Below are 21,258 nucleotides of genomic sequence, written 5' to 3' on the forward strand. Positions count from 1 at the left end.
CTCCCTCCTTGTTCTCATATCCCCTCACATGTAAAATGACTGCACTGTACTATAGCTATTCACTTAAGTATCTGTCTTCCCAACTAGATTTCCAGCTCCTCAAGAAGAAAAACAGTGTCTTCGTTTCCTTGGTATTCCTAGATCCTGTGACAATACCTGGCGCACTAGGGATGTCCAGTAAATGTTTGTTGAATAAAGGAAAGTTACATAAAACATGACTGTTTTAATTTTTGTTGTTTAGTTGTGTCTGACTCTTTGCGACCCCTTGGACTGCAGCACACCAGGCTTCCCTGTCTTTCACTATCTCCTGGAGTCAGCTCAAACTCATGTCCCTTGAGTCGGTGATGCTATCCAACCATCTCATCCTCTGTCGTCCCCTTCTCCTGCCCTCAATCTTTCCCAGAATCAGGATGCTTTCCAGTGAGTCAGTTCTTTACATCAGGAGGTCAAAGTATTGAGCTTCAGCTTCAGCATCAATCCTTCCAATGAATATTCAGGGTTGGTTTCCTTTAGGATTGACTGGTTTGATCTCCGTGCTGTCGAAGGGCCTCTTAAGAGTCTTCTCCAGCACCACAGTTCAAAAGCATCAGTTCTTCAGCACTGAGCATTCTTATAGTCCAACTCTCACATCCACACATGACCACTGGAAAAACCAAAGCTTTGACTATACGGATCTTTGCTGTCAAAGTGATGTCTCTGCTTTTCAATTCACTGTGTAGGTTTGTCATCGCTTTTCTTCCAAAAAGCAAGCATCTTTTAATTTCATGGCTGCAGTCACCATCCATAGTGATTCTGGAGCCCAAGAAAACAGTCTGGCACTGTTTCCATTTTCCCCCCATCTATTGGCAAGCTCCTCCTGGAGTGTTTTTAATTATTTAAAACAAATCACAACAAAAGGACTGTTAAATGACTTCTCCTTAATATCAAAAGCTAATTTTCACCTTTAAATTTTCTCTGAAAATGAGAAAAGTGCTTGAGTATATTCTATCACCACATATTGCTTTATAATATCATTTCTGCTTAGAACTGAAAGTCCTAAGACAACCCAACAAAGCTATTCTCATCTTTCTTAAAAGATCAGTCTCACTTCTGATGGGAAGTCAGAAGAAAAAACTAAGATGACCAAATAATACATTTCATTGTACATGACTAACAAAACTTATCAACATGAAGGTAAATAAAGAAATAAAATCTCTTCATACCTGTCACATTGCTGCATTATGGAAATTTCTTTGATTATTTCTTGAAGATCTGACTCAACAGGTACTTGTTTAATTGCCACAACTTGACCAGATTCCTTATGTATTGCTTTAAATACACTTCCATAAGACCTAAAAGAAACCAAGACATTCCTTTATTTTTTTTCCCTTCAAACATCATAACTATTAGAGAAAGAGTCTGAGTATTCAAATGTAGTCTTTTCTAATTTAAAATACTACTCAATGGTGACAAATCAAAGGAAACAAATTTTAAAAGTGAATTATATCTTAGCTTTAATGCTTCAATTATAGACTTAAAATTCATTAAAATCACCAAATTAATAGAAAAGGATCTGCTGTGTTTCTTATGAATGAAAGAAATAGACTTACGGTTTGTCAACTCAAACAAGTGCAGCAGTAAGAAGATATATAAGTGGAAGTTAAAAGAATGGAATATAGAATAAAAACAGCCAAAATCTCATGTTAGGAGAAAAGGCTGATCTCACCTTAAGCAAAATCATCCCCAAAATATCAGAGTCCCACACCTGCCCAGACTGCTTAGGAGTAACTGAAACCTTCACCATGGTTTTGTGTGTATGTGTGTGTGTGTGTGTGTATACAGTCCTAATTTACACACACGCACATATACAGGTAAACCCACTTTTCAAAAGTTCACTTTATGCCCCTTCATTTTTACAAAAGGCCTGGATTAACACCTGTTTCACTAACCAGATGAAATTCGATGAGGATTTACGCTTTTACAAAAAAAGGTGAAAACAAAAACAGCATTCAACATTTATTTTTGCAGGAGCCATTAGAGAAGGAGAAATTACCATGAGCAGCAACAGTGGCACCACCAAGCTCATTCCTAGAACTATACTCAGCATCTCAGCATCAAGCCACCACATCTCTGAGCTTTGTCTGAGAGGATCTGTGCTTCATCTCACAGTTTATCTTGTGTAACCCTTAGCAAGATGTGTTGTATCTGCTTCAACTCCTCTGTCCATAGAATTCTCCAGGCAAAAATACTGGAGTGGGTAGCCATTCCCTTTCTCCAGGGGATCTTCCTAACCTATAGATCAAAGCTGCATCTCTTGCCTTGCAGGCAGATTCTTTATTGTTTGAGCCACCAGGGAAGCCCTTCTTTGCTTTACAACATTTCAACTCACTAAAGGTTTCATAAGAATGCTCTACTTTCAGAGAGCAAGGGAAATCTGTATCTCCCCTTTGAAGCCATATATATGTGTGTGTGTGTGTGTGTGTGTATGTGTGTGTGTATATATATATATATATATGGCCCCTCAAAAGCTAGTCTAGACTCAATGCTAGATTAACTATTGCCAATTAAGCAACACCATCAGTCTCTTCTAAGGTCTTCCTATCACTACAAAAGAAAACTGGGAACCACATTTCCCAGAATTCCCTTCCCTGAATGGATCCCAGTTAAAGAGTCTGACAATGAGAAGAACATTCATGAAATCTGAACGGCAAAAAGCTTAGGAAAGACCATCACTTCTCAAATACAGCTGCAGCAGATGCCTGACCAAATATCAGATACACAGTGGCCTCCTCCTGAGCTTCCTGATAACCACCACACTGCTGCTCCAGACTAAGACAGTTGGTGGGAGCGTCCAAACGATTCTTAGGGATTCCAGCAGAGCCCATGTGAGCTTTTGAGAAACATCATTTAGTGCTTCAAACTGAGATCTTCAGCACTACCTTCTCTGAGCTTCAATGACAAAGTCCATAACCTTTGCATCCCTGCCCTTTCCACAAGTCATTTGAGCTCCAAATTTCATAATAAACTCTTTATACCTGGAGTTCATAGAGTAACCTTTCTTTTCCTAACCATGATCTGCTACCAATAGTTTTGGGGAAGGAAGTGGTTCCCGGGGAAGGAAGTGGTTCCAAGGGAAAGACTCTTAAGAAATGGGAATCTTGGATTGGTTCCTTCTTAGATTTAACGATAGTAATGACTTCAATGCAAGGGACAAGCAGAACACTGATAGACTAAGGTATCTTGTGGCAAAATAATTATTTAAATTATTATCCTGAGTTCCTGGAGTCTAAGGAAAGCTTTAGAATCAAGTACCTGAATCAACTGAATGTTACAGTGAAAATAAGACCACAAAAACCGCAGAATGGAAAGGCTGCTCCCAACTAAGCTGGAAAAGTCAGGAAACTAATAGAACAAGCTCAGGGCTCAAATTCCCAGGCCAAGACTGAGAGATCCAGAAAACTTCTCAATGCTTCAGAGAAAAATCTTATTTCTTATACGTCCAGGACTGGGACTTCTGAAACCCAAAATCTAATCTTGACAGAAACTGAATCACAATGCAAACTCAATTCACAACATCACCAGGTCTTACTATGTTTCACTGTGAGTTCTCTTTCATATCATTACCTAATATCCCTCTTCATTCTTTATCTGAATATTAACTCCTCTTTACTCACTTATGATCTTTTAACTTTAATTTACCTGATCTAAACACTGCCATTCGTGCTTTCTTTTTTGATGTGATTACCTCTTTCTTACCTAATTTCTCTAATAGGAAATACCACTACATGTCCATTCTTTGTATTACACAGGCTCTTATAAACAGTATATAGCTAAGTTTTGCATTTTAATTGACCCTAATAGTCTGTCTATGGGAGAACTGATATTTAGTGAAAAATACATTTCACTTTATTCCTTCTAACTTAAATTTATCTTACTATTTTATATTTTTGTTTTCTCTATTTCCTTTTCCCTCTTCTTACTGATCTAATCTGCTCTGTGTTTTATGCCTTTATTATCCTAGAAGTTCTTCTATACTTTTGGTTTTTCATTGTGGACTATGATGTTAGCTTGGGCTTGTCATATATGACCTTTGCTATGTTCAGGTATTGTTACATTCCCTCTGTACACTTACTGTTTAATTCAATCAAATATACTCTTATTCAGTTCAGTCACTCTAGTGAAGGACTAATCTTACACGGTATGTTATAACTGTTCTGTCATGATCTAAATGCTACTTTTGTATCTTTTGTACTTACCCTTCTCCCAGTTTCTCTAATACATCAAAAACTTCTTCAGGCTGCTTAGTCAAACTGTCTTCACTCAGCTTTTTTAGCTTACTAATGAGAAAAAAGAAAAAGCATTTTCTGTAAGATCTCTTATAGATTTAAAAATTTTTAAGATACAATATATTCAGATAGTTCAAAACTCAAAAACACAGAAAAGTAGACAGTCTCCTTGCAACTCCTGTTCTTCTTAATCTTCCCAGAAACACCTCAATGAATAAGCACTTTTATTACCTTCCTGGGAAACCTTTATAAAAATATTTCTCCCCCCTTTTTAACACACAATATAGTATTTTATACACACGCTGTATATATACTTTCTTACCCAGGCTGTTCGTACTTTGATGTTTTTACATAACAACATAAAATCTTTGTTGGAGATCTCTACAACATAAATTCATAGACAGCATCTTCATTCTTTTCTTTTTTTTCAGCAATCCTTTACTTATAGATATCTAGGTTCCCTTTTGCTATTATAAACACTGTAATAAATAAGCTTATAAGTAAGTCAGCTCATACATGTGCTTGTATATCTTTAGGATAAATTCCCAAACATGAAACTGTGACAGCAACAAAATATATAAACACACAAAATATAGACGTGTGTGTGTGTCTGTGTTTGTCTGTGTGTGTGACTCAGTCGCATCAGTCATGTCTGACTCTTTATGACCCTATGGAGTATAGCCCGCCAGTTTCCTCTGTCCAAGAACACTGGAGCATGTTGCCATGCCTTCCTCCAATGGATCTTCCTGACCAAGGGGTCGAATCCATGTCTCCTGCATCTCCTGCACTGCAGGCAGATTCTTTATTGCTGAACCATCAGGGAAGCCCATATGGAAGTATACATAATAATGAGTAAGTACATATACTATAAGCATAATCATATTTCATAATATAAATTTAATAACACAATAAAATCACTGTTATAATAACTAGATATTAATCAAGTTCCTGATTGATTATATTATGGTATATTTTATATACTACTATTGTACATTTCCTCAATATATATGTATATTAATTGACACCAGCAAATTGCCCTCTGAGGGGCTTACACCAATTTACTTTCCTACCAGTAATACATGAGAAATCTTCTTTTCCCACAATTCCACCTACAGAGTACTAAATTCTGTATCTGGATAGATATATTAAACTTTGTATTTGGAAATATTTGGATTTCAGCCAATATATTACGTAAAAACTTATAACTCAGGTTTATTTTGTATTTCTCCTACTGTGAGTGAAGTTGAGCATCTTTTAATATAGTATGAAGCAAAATCATCTATTCGTGATCTCTGGGTTTTTGGTCCTTTTTTTATCTGTACACCGAGATAAGAAAAGGTTTAGGTTGCAAATATTCCCACTTGTAGTGACTTTAGAGTTTTTAGTTTTATGGCCTACTTGACTGGTTGCCATAGAGAAAACTTTTTAATTTGTTTTTGCTTTTTTGAAAGTTATCCACAGTATGGCATGGGCAGAAATATCTAGAAAGAAGAAGTGAGAGACATTATACATGGTGTGTTTGACAGACCAAAATTAATTCCATATGAATAAAGTAAAAGTGGTCAGGATGCAGAGGTAAAGAGAGTCAGGTTAAAAAAAGTCTTGTAAACCATATTAAGGAGCTCTATTTTTAAAAGATCACTCCCCTGTAATCAAGAGGAAGAACATGCAATAAGTAACAATAGAGAAGGGAAACTAGCAGGGGGTTGTTCAAAATATGGATGCAAAGAATACAGTAGCAGTGGCAGTAAGAACTGAGAGAAGATAATAATCAAGCAGGCACAGTCAACAGAAAGTGGTTTTGATTAAATATGCGGAGATGCAAGAAAGAGAGAAGTTGAGAATGTCTCTTAAGCCTTTGGTTTAAGCAAATGACTAGAGGTAAATGGGTGGGAGGAGACGGGGACGACAGAGAATAAGATGGCTGGATGGCATCACCGACTCAATGGACATGAGTTTGAGTGAACTCCAGGAGTTGGTGATGGACAGGGAAGCCTGGTGTGCTGTGATTCATGGGGTCGCAAAGAGTCGGACACGACTGAGTGACTGAACTGAACTGAACTGAATGTTATTTATCAAACTAAAGAACACCAGAAAAAAGCTTGAAGAGGAACGTGTTGGGTTTAACTCCTCTCATCCAAATGTAGATTTCCAGTAACCAACTGCTTTATGAATCCCAGGAGAGATCTGAATTGGCAATGTTATTTTTTGGTGTCATGGTAAAGAATCTACCTTCAATGCAGGAGACCCAGGTTCAATCCCTGGATCAGGAAGATCTCCTGGAGAAGGGAATGGCTATCCACTCCAGTATTCTTGCCTGGAGAATTCCATGGACAGAGGAGGCTGGAGGGCTATGGTCCATGGGATTACAAAGGTTTGGACACAACTGAGCGACTAACATAAACACACACACACACACACACACGGCACATGGATGAAGCCTAAAGGTATGATAAGGGATAAGGCCATCAAGAAAATGTCTAAGAAGAAATAAGGATCAAAGAGAAAAGAGACCCAAGGAAAACATCAATAATTAAGAAATGAGGTCAGGAAGGACAAGAAAGTGGTACTTGACCACTTTCAAGAATGCTACTGAAAGTTCAAACAACTTAAAAATCTGAAAGTGTCCGTTACAGGACTTCTACTTCTGACCACAAGGAAGTAAGAGGATATTACCTGTCTGCTGTAAACAGCTAAAAAACTCAAAAAAAAAAAAAAATTATGGGAAACTATTTTCACACATTCGATATCAGACATTTCAGGACTGTGATCCATAAGAAAAGGAAAAGAAATAAGAAAAGCCCTGCTATCGCCCAGGCTTTACATCTAAAGGCTATATCCAAAATGTAGCACAGTGAGAGGAAATCAAAGAGCCCAGCAATTTTGCTGAGTTAAAGAAACAAAGATGAGAGTTTGGAAAGGCAAGACAAATAAAATTTACACTACAGAATACCTGTGAGAAAAGAGCTATACTGAGAAAGAAGTCCACAAATCTACCGAACAGTTCCCTTGACTATTTAGCTGAATGCCAATCTGTACATGCTTACAAAAACATGCTACAAAGCCCAACAAAATCAATTTCCTAAGGAGAAAAAAAGATTTTTAAAAAGAACAACTCCCAGAGATCACACAAGGCTGAGAATCTTTATCACCAACAACAGTTATGAGAATACATCCCAGAACAGCCTTGTTTTACAAGAGAGACCGCATTACCAAAACATAAAAGTTACTTTGCATGCGTGCATACTCAGTTGTCCAACTCTTTGCGACTCCATGGACTGTAGCCCACCAGGCTCCTCTGTCCATGGATTCTCCAGGCAAGAATACTGGAATGGGTTGACATGCCCTCCTCCAGGGAATTTTCCTGATCCAGGAATTGAACCTGTGTCTCCTGCATCTCCTTCACTGCAGGCAGATTCTTTACTGAGCCAGCAGTGAAGCCCAAAGGCTACTTCAGTTCAGTTCAGTTCAGTCGCTCAGTCGTGTCCGACTCTTTGCGACCCCATGAATCACAGCACGCCAGGCCTCCCTGTCCATCACCAACTCCCGGAGTTCACTCAAACTCAAGTCCATCGAGTCGGTGATGCCATCCAGCCATCTCATTCTCTGTCGTCCCCTTCTCCTCCCGCCCCCAATCCCTCCCAGCATCAGAGTCTTTTCCAGTGAGTCAACTCATCGCATGAGATGGCCAAGGTATTGGAGTTTCACCTTTAGCATAAGTCCTTCCAATGAACACCCAGGATTGATCTCCTTTAGAATGGACTGGCTGGATCTCCCCGCAGTCCAAGGAACTCTCAAGAGTCTTCTCCAGCACCACAGTTCAAAAGCATCGATTCTTCGGCGATCAACTTTCTTCACAGTCCAACTCTCACATCCATACATGACCACGGGAAAAACCATAGCCTTGACTAGACGGACCTTTGTTGGCAAAGTAATGTCTCTGCTTTTTAATATGCTATCTAGGTTGGTCATAACTTTCTTTCCAAGGAGTAAGCGTCTTTTAATTTCATGGCTGCAATCAGCATCTGCAGTGATTTTGGAGCCCACATTCAGAAAACAAAGATAATGGCATCTGGTCCCATCACTTCATGAGAAATAGATGGGGCAACAGTGGAAACAGTGTCAGACTTTATTTTTTGGGCTCCAAAGGCTACTTAGACTTCCCAAAAGGAACTTAAAAACAGGCTTCAAAAACAGAGCCAATCTACAAGGTAACTTAACTGCCTACCAGAACAAGTCTATAGAGGCATACCTTCTTTTATTATGTTTTGTAGATACCACTGAGGTATTTTTTTACAAAAGTAAGGTTTGTAACAACCCTGCCTAAAACAAAACTATTGATACCATTTTTCCAACAGCATCTGCTCACTTTGTGTCATGTGTCACATTTTGATAATTTTCACATTATTTCAAACTTTGATCTGTACGCAATGATCTTAGATGTTACCATTGCAATGTGTTTTGGGATTCCATGAACTGCACCCATAAGAGCCTAATAAATGTTATCTGTGCTGATTGCTCCACCAATTGGCTATTCCCCATCACTCTCCCTTTTCCTCGGGCCTCCCTATTCTGAGACAAAACAATATCAAAATTAAGCCAATTACTAACTCTGAAACAACCTCCAAGTGTTCAAGCAAAAAGAAGAGTCACCCATTTCTCACTTTAAATTAAAAGCTAGAAATGATTAAGCTTAGTGAAGAAGGTTTGTCAAAAGCTGAGATAGGCCATAAGCCAGGCCTCCTGTGCTAAACAGTCACCCAAGTTGTGAATGCCAAGGAAAAGTTCTTTTTTGTTGTTTGTTTTTAATTTATTTTTAATGGGAAGATAATTGCTTTACAAAGTTGTGTTGGTTTCCATCATACACCAACATGTGTCAGCCTTAGAAATACATATGTCCCCTCCCTCTTGAACCCCCTCTCACCTGACCCCTCTAGGCTGTCACAGAGCATCAGCTGAGTTCCCTGAGTCATACAGCAAATTCCCACTGGCTATCTACTTTACAGGCACTCTAGACCATCCCCATGGAAAAGAAATGCAGAAAAGCAAAATGGCTGTTTGAGGAGGCCTTACAAACAGCTGTGAAAAGAAGAGAAGCGAAAAGCAAAGGAGAAAAGGAAAGACATAAGCACCTGAATGCAGAGTTCCAAAGAATAGCAAGGAGAGATAAGAAAGCCTTCCTCAGCGATCAATGCAAAGAAATAGAGGAAAACAACAGAATAGGAAAAACAAGAGAGCTCTTCAAGAAAATTAGAGATTCCAAGGGAACATTTCATGCAAAGATGGGCTCGATAAAGGACAGAGATGGTAGGGACCTAACAGAAGCAGAAGATATTAAAAAGAGGTGGCAAGAATACACAGAAGAACTGTACAAAAAAGATTTTCACGAGCAAGATAGTCACGATAATGTGATCACTGACCTAGAGCCAGACATCTTGGAATGTGAAGTCAAGTGGGCCTTAGAAAGCATCACTACGAACAAAGCTAGTGGTGGTGATGGAATTCCAGTTGAGCTATTTCAAATCTTGAAAGATGATGCTGTGAAAGTGCTACACTCAATATGCCAGCAAATTTGGAAAACTCAGCAGTGGCCACAGGACTGGAAAAGGTCAGTCTTCATTCCAATCCCAAAGAAAGGCAATGCCAAAGAATGCTCAAACTACCGCACAATTGCACTCATCTCACACGCTAGTAAAGAAATGCTCAAAATTCTCCAAGCCAGGCTTCAGCAATATGTGAATCGTGAACTCCCAGATGTTCAAGCAGGTTTTAGAAAAGGCAGAGGCACCAGAGATCAAATGGCCAACATCCGCTGGATCATGGAGAAAGCAAGAGAGTTCCAGAAAAACATCTATTTCTGCTTCATTGACTAGGCCAAAGCCTTTGACTGTGTGGATCACAATAAACTGTGGAACATTCTGGAAGAGATGGGAATCCCAGACCACCTGACCTGCCTCTTGAGAAACCTGTATGCAGGTCAGGAAGCAACAGTCAGAACTGTACATGGGACAACCGACTGGTTCCAAATAGGAAAAGGAGTACGTCAAGGCTGTATATTGTCACCTTGCTTATTTAACTTATATGCAGAGTACATCATGAGGAATGCTGGGCTGGAAGAAGCACAAGCTGGAATCAAGATTGCTGGGAGAAATATCAATAATCTCAGATATGCAGATGACACTACCCTTATGGCAGAAAGTGAAGAGGAACTCAAAAGCCTCTTGATGAAAGTGAAAGAAGATAGTGAAAAGGTTGGCTTGAAGCTCAACATTCAGAAAACAAAGATCATGGCATCTGGTCCCATCACTTCATGGGAAATAGATGGAAAAACAGTGGAAACAGTGTCAGACTTTATTTTTTGGGGCTCCAAAATCACTGCAGATGCTGATTGCAGCCATGAAATTAAAAGACGCTTACTCCTTGGAAGGAAAGTTATGACCAACCTTGATAATATATTAAAAAGCAGAGACATTACTTTGCCAACAAAGGTCCTTCTAGTCAAGGCAATGGTTTTTCCTGTGGTCTAGTATGGATGTGAGGGTTGGGCTGTGAAGAAAGCTGATCGCCGAAGAATTGATGCTTTTGAACTGTGGTGTTTGAGAAGACTCTTGAGAGTCCCTTGTACCGCAAGGAGATCCAACCAGTCCATTCTAAGGGAGATCGATCCTGGGTGTTCATTGGAAGGACTGATGCTAAAGCTGAAACTGCAATACTTTGGCCATCTCATGCGATGAGTTGACTCACTGGAAAAGACTCTGATGCTGGGAAAGGTTGGGGGCGGGAGGAGAAGGGGACGACCGAGAATGAGATGGCTGGATGGCATCACTGACTCTGCGGACATGAGTTTGAGTGAGCTCCGGGAGTTGGTGATGGATAGGGAGGCCTGGCGTGCTGTGATTCATGGGGTCGCGGAGAGTCGGACACGACTGAGCGACTGAACTGAACTGAATCTACTTTACATGCGGTAATGGGTATGCTTCAGTACTACTCTCTCAAGTATCCCACCCTCTCCTTCCCTTGCTGTGTCCATAAGTCTGTTCCCTATGTCTATTGCTGCCCTGCAAGCAGGTTCATCAGTACAATTTTTATATTAATAGATTCCATCAGTTCAGTTCAGTCGCTCAGTCATGACCAACTCTTTGCGATCCCATGAATCACAGCACGCCAGGCCTCCCTGTCCATCCCAACTCCCGGAGTTCACTCAAACTCATGTCCATCGAGTCGGTGATGCCATCCAGCCATTTCATTCTCGGTCGTCCCCGTCTCCCCCCACCCCCAATCCTTCCCACCATCACAGTCCTTTCCAGTGAGTCAACTCTTCGCATGAGGTGGCCAAAGTATTGCAGTTTCAGCTTTAGCATCAGTCCTTCCAATGAACACCCAGGATCGATCTCCTTCAGAATGGACTGGTTGGATCTCCCCGCAGTCCAAGGGACTCTCAAGAGTCTTCTCCAGCACCACAGTTCAAAAGCATCAGTTCTTCGGTGATCAGCTTTCTTCACAGTCCAACTCTCACATCCATACATGACCACTGGAAAAACCATAGCCTTGACTAGAAGGACCTTTGTTGGCAAAGTGATATCTCTGCTCTTCAATATACTATCTAGGTTGGTCATAACTTTCCTTCCAAGGAGTAAGCGTCTTTTAATTTCATGGCTGCAGTCAGCATCCGCAATGATTTTGGAGCCCAAAAAAATAAAGTCTGACACTGTTTCCACTGTTTCCCCATTTATTTCCCATGAAGTGATGGGACCAGATGCCATGATCTTTGTTTTCTGAATGTTGAGCTTCAAGCCAACCTTTTCACTATCCTCTTTCACTTTCATCAAGAGGCTTTTGAGATTCCATATATGTGTGTTAATACATGGTATTTTTCCTTTTCTGACTTACTTCACTCTGTGTAACAGGTTCTAGGTTCACCCACCTCACCAGAACTCACTCAAATGTGTTCCTTTTTGTGGCTGAGTAAAATTCCATTGTATATATGTACCACAGCTTCTCTATCTATTCATCTATCAATGGACATCTAGGTTGCTTTCATGTTTGGCTACTGTAAACAATGCTGCAATGAATGTTGGGGTACATGTGTCTTCTTTTAGAATTATGCTTTTCTCAGGGTATGCGACCAGTAGTGGGATTTCTGGGTCATATGGTAGGTTATTCCTAGCTTTTTGAAGAAATCTCCATACTGTTCTCCATAGCGGCTACATGGGAAAAGTCCTTGAAGAAAAGTTAAAGCGCTACTCCAGTGAACACACAAATGATAAGAAAACAAAACAGCCTTACTGCTGATAAGGAGAAAGTTTTAGTAGTCTGGTTAGATCAAATGAGCCACAACATTACCTTAAACCAAAGCTTAATCCAGATGAAAGCCCTGAATATCTTCACATCTATGAATCTTTACCAGCTGAGCCACAAGGGAAACCCATCTATGAAGACAGAGAAAGGTAAAGAAGTGGCAAAAGGAAAGTCTGTAGCTAGCAAAGGGTGATTCATGGGTTTTACGGAAAGAAGCCATCTCCGTAACATGAGAGTGCAAGGTGAAGTATAGAGTACTCACGCAGATGCTGCAGCAAGTTACACAGAACATCTAGCAAGATGCAGGCACCTACACTAAACAAGAACATGACATCCGGTCCCATCACTTCATAGCAAATAGATGCGGAAAAAGTGGGAAAAGTGACAGATTTAATTTTCTTGGGCTCCAAAATCACTGTGGACAGTGACTGTAGCCATGAAATTAAAAAATGCTTGCTCCTTGGAAGAAGTGAAGTGAGTGAAAGTGGCTCAATCATGCCCAACTCTTTGAGACCCCATGGACCATACAGTCCATGAAATTCTCCAGGCCAGAATACTGGAGTGGGTAGCCTTTCCCTTCTCCAGGGGATCTTCCCAACCCAGGGATTGAACCTAGGTCTCCCGCATTGCAGGCAGACTCTTTACCAGCTGAGCCACAATGGAAGTCCAAGAATACTAGAGTGGGTAGCCTATCCCTTCTCCAGCAGATCTTCCTGACCCAGAAACCGAACTGGGGTCTCCTGCATTGCAGGTGGATTATTTACCAACTGAGCTATCAGGGAAGCCCTCCTTGGAAGAAAAGGTATGACAAAGCTAGACAGCAGAGAAATCACTTTGCCAACAAAGGTCCATATAGTCAAAGCTATGGTTTTTCCAGTAGTCAAGTATGGATGTGAGAGCTGGACCATAAAGAAGGCTGAGCACCAAAGAATTGATACTATTGAATTGTGGTGCTGGAGAAGACTCCTGACAGTCCCTTGGACTGCAAGGAGATCAAACCAGTCAATCCTAAAGAAAATCAGTCCTGAATATTCATTGGAAAGACTGATGCTGAAGCTCCAATATTTTGGCCACCAATGCAGAGCCAACTCATTGGAAAAGACCCTGATGCTCAGAAAGACTGAGGACAGAAGGAGAAGGGGATGACAGAGGATGAGAGGGTTGGATGGCATCATCAACTCAATGGACATGAGTCTGAGCAAACTCCCGGAGACAGTGAAGGACAGGGAAGCCTGGCATGCTGCAGTCCATGGGGTTGCAAAAAGTGTAATGCACCTTGGGGACTGAACGACAACACTGAACAACAGATTTCCAATGTAGATGCAACAGTCTTATACTGCAAGAAAATACCATCAAGGACTTTAACAGCTAGAGAGGAGAGGTCAACGCCTGGCTTCAAAGCTTCACAGGACAAGAGCTAATGAAGCTTGAGTTTAAGTTGACACCAATGTTCATTTACCCTCTGAAAATCCGAGGGTCCCTAAGGATTATGCTAAATCCACTCTGCCTGTGCTCTGTAAGTAGAAAAATAAAGCCTGAATGACAAGACATCTGTTTTACAACTGAATATTGTAAGCCCACTCTTGAGACCTGCTGCTCAGAAAAAAAAGATTCCTTTCAAAATATTACTACTCATTGACAATGCACTTGGTCATCCAAGAGCTCTTAGAAAATGCACAAAGATAATACTGTTTTCCTTCCTGCTAACACAATGTCCATTCTGCAGCCCATGATCAAGGAGCAATTTCAACCTTCAAGTATTATTACTTATATATATATTTCATACATAGCCTTATGATATGTATTTCTTAAAGCTATAAGTGCCATAGATAGTGATTCCCTTGATAGCTCTGGGCAGAGTAAACTGAAAACCTTCTGGAAAGGATTCACCAATCATAAGAACATTAATAATTCAAAGGAAGAGGTCAAAATATCAACATCAATAATGGTTTGAAAGAATTGAGTAGAAATCTCATGAATGACTTTGAGGGTTCAAGATTTCAGTGAAGGAAAATATTGCAGATATGATAGAAACAGCAAGAGAACTAGAATTTAGAACTGGAACTTGAAGATGTGACTAAACTGCTGTAATCTCATGATAAAATTTTAGCAGATGAGGAGTTGTCTCATGGGTGAGCAAAGGAAGTAATTTCTTGACACAGAATCTACTCCTGATGAAGCTGTTACAAAGACTGGTGAAATGACAACAAAGGATGTATGTAAACTATGGCATAAACTTTAGTTGATGAAACTGTAGCAATGTTTAAAAGGACGGACTCCAATTTTGAAAGAGGTTCTACTGTAGGTAAAATGCTATCAAGCAGCACTGCATGCTACAGAGAAATTGTCTGGTAAAGAAAGAGTAATCGATGCGGAAAACTTCACTCTTGTCTTATTTTAAGAAATTGCCATAGCAACCCCAACTGTCAGCAACCACCACCCAGATGAGTCAGCAGACGTGGACATCAAGGCAAGAACCTCCACCTGCAAAAAGATTACATCTTACTGAAGGTTCAGAAGATGGTTTGGAGAAGGCAATGGCACCCACCTCCAGCACTCGTGCCTGGAAAATCCCAGGGACCAGGGAGCCTGGTGGGCTACAGTCCATGGGGTCGCTAAGAGTCGGACACGACTTAGCGACTTCACTTTCACTTTTCACTTTCATGCATTGGAAAAGGAAATGGCAACCCACTCCAGTGTTCTTGCCTGGAGGATCCCAGGGATGGAGGAGCCTGGTGGGCTGCCGTCTACGGGGTCGCACAGAGTCAGACACGACTGACAAGACTTAGCAGCAGCAGATGATGGTTAGCATTTTTCAGCAGTAAAGCATTTTCAATTAAGGTATGTTACATTGTTTCCTAGACAACACTGCTGCCCACTCAATAGACAACAGTATAGTTTAAACACAACTTTTCTGTGCACTTGGAAACCAAAAAATTCATGTAATTCACTTTGCTGCAATATTCACTTTATTGCAGTTGTCTGAAACAGAATCCTCAATATCTCAGAGGCATGCCTGGAACTCTTTAAAAACTTAAAATCCAGCTTCCACAATGTAAAAATTTTAAATGTCAAGAATTCAATCAAAAATTACTAGACATAAAAAAAACTAGGAACTATGACTCACAAAGAGGAGAAAACTTATTCAATTAAAACAAACACACACACAATAAAACCAGACACAGAAATAGCAGAAACAGTAGAATTAACAAAAATAACCTTATAAAAAGCAAATATAAATACGTCCCATGTACTTAGAGATGTAATGGAAACAGATAGGAAAAAGAACTAAACAGAAATTTTAGAGATGAAAAAAATAAACTATCTGAAATGAAGTTTTCACTGGATAAGACTTAAACAGATTAGATAATACAGCACAAAAGACAACTTGAAGAAAAAAATGTTTTCAGAATAAAGGAAAAAAGAAAAAGCCTGAGCCCCACACAGAAATGAAGAATAGACATTAAAAAACAGAAATAGACAAAAAGAGGAAAAAGGGCTGGAGGAGATACTGGTCAACATTTTTCAAATTTTATAAAAACAATAAAACTAGAGATGCAAGTAACTAACCAAATCTAAAAGGATAAATACACACAGAGAGACAAATCTGATGTATTATAGTGAAATTGCCAGCATTAAGAGATATACCAGTAGAAGAAGAAAATACGAAAAGCTAAATACTAAATGTCCCAGGAAAAAGACATATTACTTAAATAAGGATAAAGACAAGAATGACTATAGTCTTCTTGTCAGACAGTAAGCAAGCCAAAACACAGTGACTCCTTAAAATGATGAAAGAAAACAATAATCAAAATACAATTCTATATTTAATGGAAATATCCCTCAAAAGGTAAGAAATAAAAATTTTCAAACAAAAAAAGGTGAGAAAATTCATTATGAGCTATCACAACAATAAATGGTTATAAACAGTGCCTTAGGCTACAGAAAAGTGATGTCAAAAGGAAACACAAATCTATACAGAAGAATAAAGAACAACAGCTAGTAAAACCATAAATTAAAAACGGGGAAAAAAGTTTCCCCCATTTAACAACAGCAGAATATACATTCTTCTCAAATGCACAAGGAAGAGAAAAACTCTCCAAAACGGATGGCATGTTAGGCCACAAAACTTTTATTTAAAATTTAAGAATACTTTAGTTTTATTCTGAAAACAAAATGGAATGAAACCAGGAATCAATAACAGAAAGACAACAGGAAAATCCAAAAATACGTAGACATTAAACAACGTATTACACAAAAACAGGGTCAAGGAAGAAATCACAAGGAAATTAAGACAATATCAGAAGAGAATTCCCCGGTGGTCCTATGGTTAAGAATTCACCATCCAATACAGGGGCTGTGGGTTTGATACCTGGTAATGGAGCTGAAATCCCACATGTCTGTTGGCCAAAAAAACAAAACATAAAACACAAGCAATATTGTAAAACATTCAACTAAGACTTTTAAAATGGTCCACATCAAAAAAAGAAAGAAAAGAAAATTCCTAGTGACAAATGAAAACACAACATACCAAAACGTCTGGGATGCAGCAAAAGCAACATTAAGAGAGCAGTTTATAGCAGCAGTCCCTTCTATTTAAAAAGATCTCAAAGCAACAATGTGACTTTACACATCAAGAGACTAGAAACACAAATTAAACTCAAAGTGCATAGAAGAAATGAAATTATAAAGATTAAAACAAAGATAGTGAATACAAAAGAAAAGTTTTAAAAATCAAAAAAGTTGCTATGGTTTGAGTATTTGTGCCCTCCAAAAAAAATATATTGATGATATGCAAACTCCCAAAGATGATGGTATTAGGAGCTGGGGCTTTTGGGAGGTGTTTAAGTCATGAGGATGGAACCGTCATGAATGGAATTAGTGCCTTTTGAAAAAAGCTCCAGAAAAGTCCCTATCCCCTTCCACCATGTGAGGACACAGTGAGAAGTGCCAGCTATGAATCGGGAAGAAAGCTTTCACCTGCATGTGACCACGTTGGCACCCTGGTCTTGTGCTTCCAAGTCTGCAGAACAGTGAGAAATAAAGTTCTATTATTTACAAGCGACCCAGTCTTGGTATCTCAATAAAGCAGATTAAAACCAAGAGTTGGTTTTTTAGACCAACAAAACTGGCAAATCTTTAGCTAGACTAGGGGTTCCCTTATGGCTCAGCGGGTGAAGAGTCCTCCTGCAATGAGGGAGACCTGGGTTCGATCCTTGGGTTGGGAAGATCCTCTGGAGAAGGGAAAGGTTACCTACGCCAGTATTCTGGCCTGGAAAATTCCATGGACTACAGTAAACGAGGTTGCAAAAAGTCGGACACAATTGAGTGACTTTCACTTTCACTTTAGCTAGACTAAGAAAAGAGATGTTCAAGCAGGTTTTAGAAAAGGCAGAGGAACCAGAGATCAAATTGCCAACATCTTCTGGATCATCAAAAAAGCAAGAGAGTTCCAGAAAAACATCTATTTCTGCTTCATTGACTATGCCAAAGTCTTTGACTGTGTGGATCACATAACTGTGGAAAATTCTGAAAGAGATGGGAATACCAGTCCACCTGACCTGCCTCTTGAGAAACCTGTATGCAGGTCAGGAAGCAACAGTTAGAACTGGACATGGAACAACAGACTGGTTCCAAATAGGAAAAGGAGTACGTCAAGGTTGTATATTGTCACCTTGCTTATTTAATTTATATGCAGAGTACATCATGAAGAACGCTGGGCTGGAAGAAGCACAAGCTGGAATCAAGACTGCCGGGAGAAATATCAATAACCTCAGATATGCAGATGACATTACCCTTATGGCAGAAAGTGAAGAGGAACTCAAAGGCCTCTTGATGAAAGTAAAAGAGGAGAATGAAAAGGTTGGCTTGAAGCTCAACATTCAGAAAACGAAGATCATGGCATCTGGTCCTTTCACTTCATGGGAAATAGATGGGGAAACAGTGGAAACAGTGTCAGACTTTATTTTTGGGGGCTCCAAAATCACTGTGGATGCTGACTGCAGCCATGAAATTAAAAGACGCTTACTCCTTGGAAGGAAAGTTATGACCAACCTAGACAGCATATTAAAAAGCAGAGACATTACTTTGCCAACCAAGGTCCGTCTAGTCAAGGCTATGGTTTTTCCCGTGGTCATGTATGGTTGTGAGAGTTGGACTGTGAAGAAAGCTGATCACCGAAGAATCGATGCTTTTGAACTGTGGTGCTGGAGAAGACTCTTGAGAGTCCCTTGGACTGCAAGGAGATCCAACCAGTCCATCCTAAAGAAGATCAGTTCTGGGTGTTCACTGGAAGGACTGATGCTAAAGCTGAAACTGCAATACTTTGGCCACCTCATACGACGAGTTGACTCACTGGAAAAGAGTCTGATGCTGGGAGGGATTGGAGGTAGGAGGAGACGGGGATGACAGAGAATGAGATGGCTGGATGGCATCACCGACTCGATGGACATGAGTTTGAGTGAACTCCGGGAGTTGGTGATGGACAGGGAGGCCTGGCGTGCTGTGATTCATGGGGTCGCAAAGAGTCGGACACGACTGAGCGACTGAACTGAACTGAAGAAAAGAGAGAGAGAAAGAAAAAAGGAAGACTCAAGAACTAGGATTAGGAATCAAAGAAGACATTAAAATTGATGTCACAGAAACAAAAACTATTGTTAAGAGAGTACTATGAACAATGAACCTAAAAGAAATGGATAAAATCTTAGAAAGATACAATCTTCTAAGACAGAATTATGAAGAAATAGAAAATGTGAACAGGAAGGAAACTGAAGATATAACCAAAAACCTCTCACCAAAGAAAAAAACAGCACGAGATGCTTTGCTGGAGAATTCTATCAAACATTTAAGGAAGAATTAACACCAATACTCCTTCCAAAGAATTCAACTCTTCCAAAGAATTGAAAAAAGGAAAACTTACAAACTCATTCGTTGAAGCCAGTATTATTCTGATATTAAGACCATACAAAGATACAATATGGAAAAGCAAAAACTACAGGCTAATATTCCCAATAAATGCTGATGTAAAAATACTCAACAACTACTAATAAACCAAATCCAACAGCACATTAAAAGAATTATACACTATGATCTAGTAGACTTTATACCTAGAATATAAGAACAGTTCAACAAATGAAAATCAACAACTAACAAAATAAAGAACAAAAACTGCATGATCATCTCAGCTGACAAAGTAAAAGCATTTGACAAAATTCAATATCCTTTCATACTGATAAAAAACACTCAACAAACTAGAAATGAAACCATCTCAACATAATGAAAAGTTCAAGAGTGAATGGTAAAAGACTAAAAGCTTTTCTTCTAAGATATGGAACAAGGCAAGAATGCCCACTCTTGTCACTACTATTCAACACAGTACTAGAAGTTCAAACCAGAGAAATTAGACAAGAAACAAAAATAAAAGGCAAAGAAGAATTGTAAAAGTGAAATTATCTCAATGCACAAACAACACGACCTCGTATGTATAGAACTTTAAACATTACACATATACACACAAAAACCTGTTACAACTAATGAATGATTTCAGCAAATTTGCAGCATACAAAATCAACACCAAAAAATCAATTACACTTCTAATATATTAACAACACCCAGAAGTAAAATGAAGTTAAGAAAACAATCCCATTTTATAGCATAAAAAAGGGAAAAGTACTTAGAAAGAAATTGAACTAAGGAGGTAAAAGACTTATAAACTGAAAGAAAAGTACAAGACACTGCTGAAAGTAAAAATAATAAAAGAACATACAAATAAATGGACATACACCCTATGCTCAAGGATTGGTTGGAAGACTTAATACTATTTAAATCAATCTACAGATTCAATGCAATCTCTATCAACATCCCATGACTTTATTTTTTTCCAGAAGTGGAAAAAAAAAATCCTCCAATTCAAATGGAATTTCAAGGAGCCCCAAATAGCCAAAACAATCTTGAGGAGATAAAACAAAGTTAGAGGTCTCCCAATTTCTGATTTCAAAACATATTACAAAGCAAAAATAATCAAGACACTGTGGTACTGATTAAAGTCAGTCACAAACTAATGCAACAGAACAGAGAGCCCAGAAATAAGCCCCTGTATGCAAGACCAAATTATTTTCAAAGGGTGTCAGGACTACACAGTGGGGAAAGGACAGTTTCTTCAACAAATGGTCCTGGGAAAACTGAATGTCTACACGCAAAAGAAAGAAGCTGGACTTTTACCTTATAAAAATGTTTAAAATTAACTCAAAATCTATAAGACATAAACATAAGACCCAAGCTTGAAGAAAACATCCAGGAAAAGATTTAGGACACTTGATTTGAAAATATTTCTGTAAAAGAACAAAACAAAAATCCTAAAATTTAGGTGAAATGACAAAAGGCCCAGAACTGACAAAGCAATTATGAAGAAAAAGAACAAAGCTGGAGGCACAAACTTTCCAGACTTCAGACTATGCTACAAAGCTACAGTAATGAAAACAGTATGGTATTGACACAAAAACAAACATGTATAATATAGCAATGGAACAGAACAGAGTGCCCAGAAATAAACCCATACACCTACAATCAACTAATCTATGACAAAGGAGGCAAGCATACACAATGGAGAAAAGACAGTATGTTCAAAAAGTAATGTTGGGAAAGCTGGACAGCTACATATAAATCAATGAAACATACTCTCATACCATATACAGAA

General features: G+C 39.1%; 1 protein-coding gene across 1 annotated transcript in view; it reads right to left on the reverse strand.

Moving 5' to 3' along the window:
* STK3 (serine/threonine kinase 3) overlaps positions 1 to 21,258 on the reverse strand; it is a 308,548-nt gene that overhangs the window by 262,367 nt on the left and 24,923 nt on the right. Inside the window, exons 2-3 of the mRNA XM_055432459.2 lie at positions 4,236 to 4,316; positions 1,203 to 1,331 (exon numbers count right to left, since the gene is read on the reverse strand). Of these exons, the coding sequence (XP_055288434.1) occupies positions 1,203 to 1,331; positions 4,236 to 4,316 (210 nt within the window). The remainder of the gene's footprint in view (positions 1 to 1,202; positions 1,332 to 4,235; positions 4,317 to 21,258) is intronic.

Source organism: Moschus berezovskii, chromosome 16 (genome assembly GCF_049115385.1).
Source record: "Moschus berezovskii isolate FMDL1 chromosome 16, NW_MosBer_1.0, whole genome shotgun sequence".
Lineage (NCBI taxonomy): Eukaryota > Metazoa > Chordata > Mammalia > Artiodactyla > Moschidae > Moschus > Moschus berezovskii.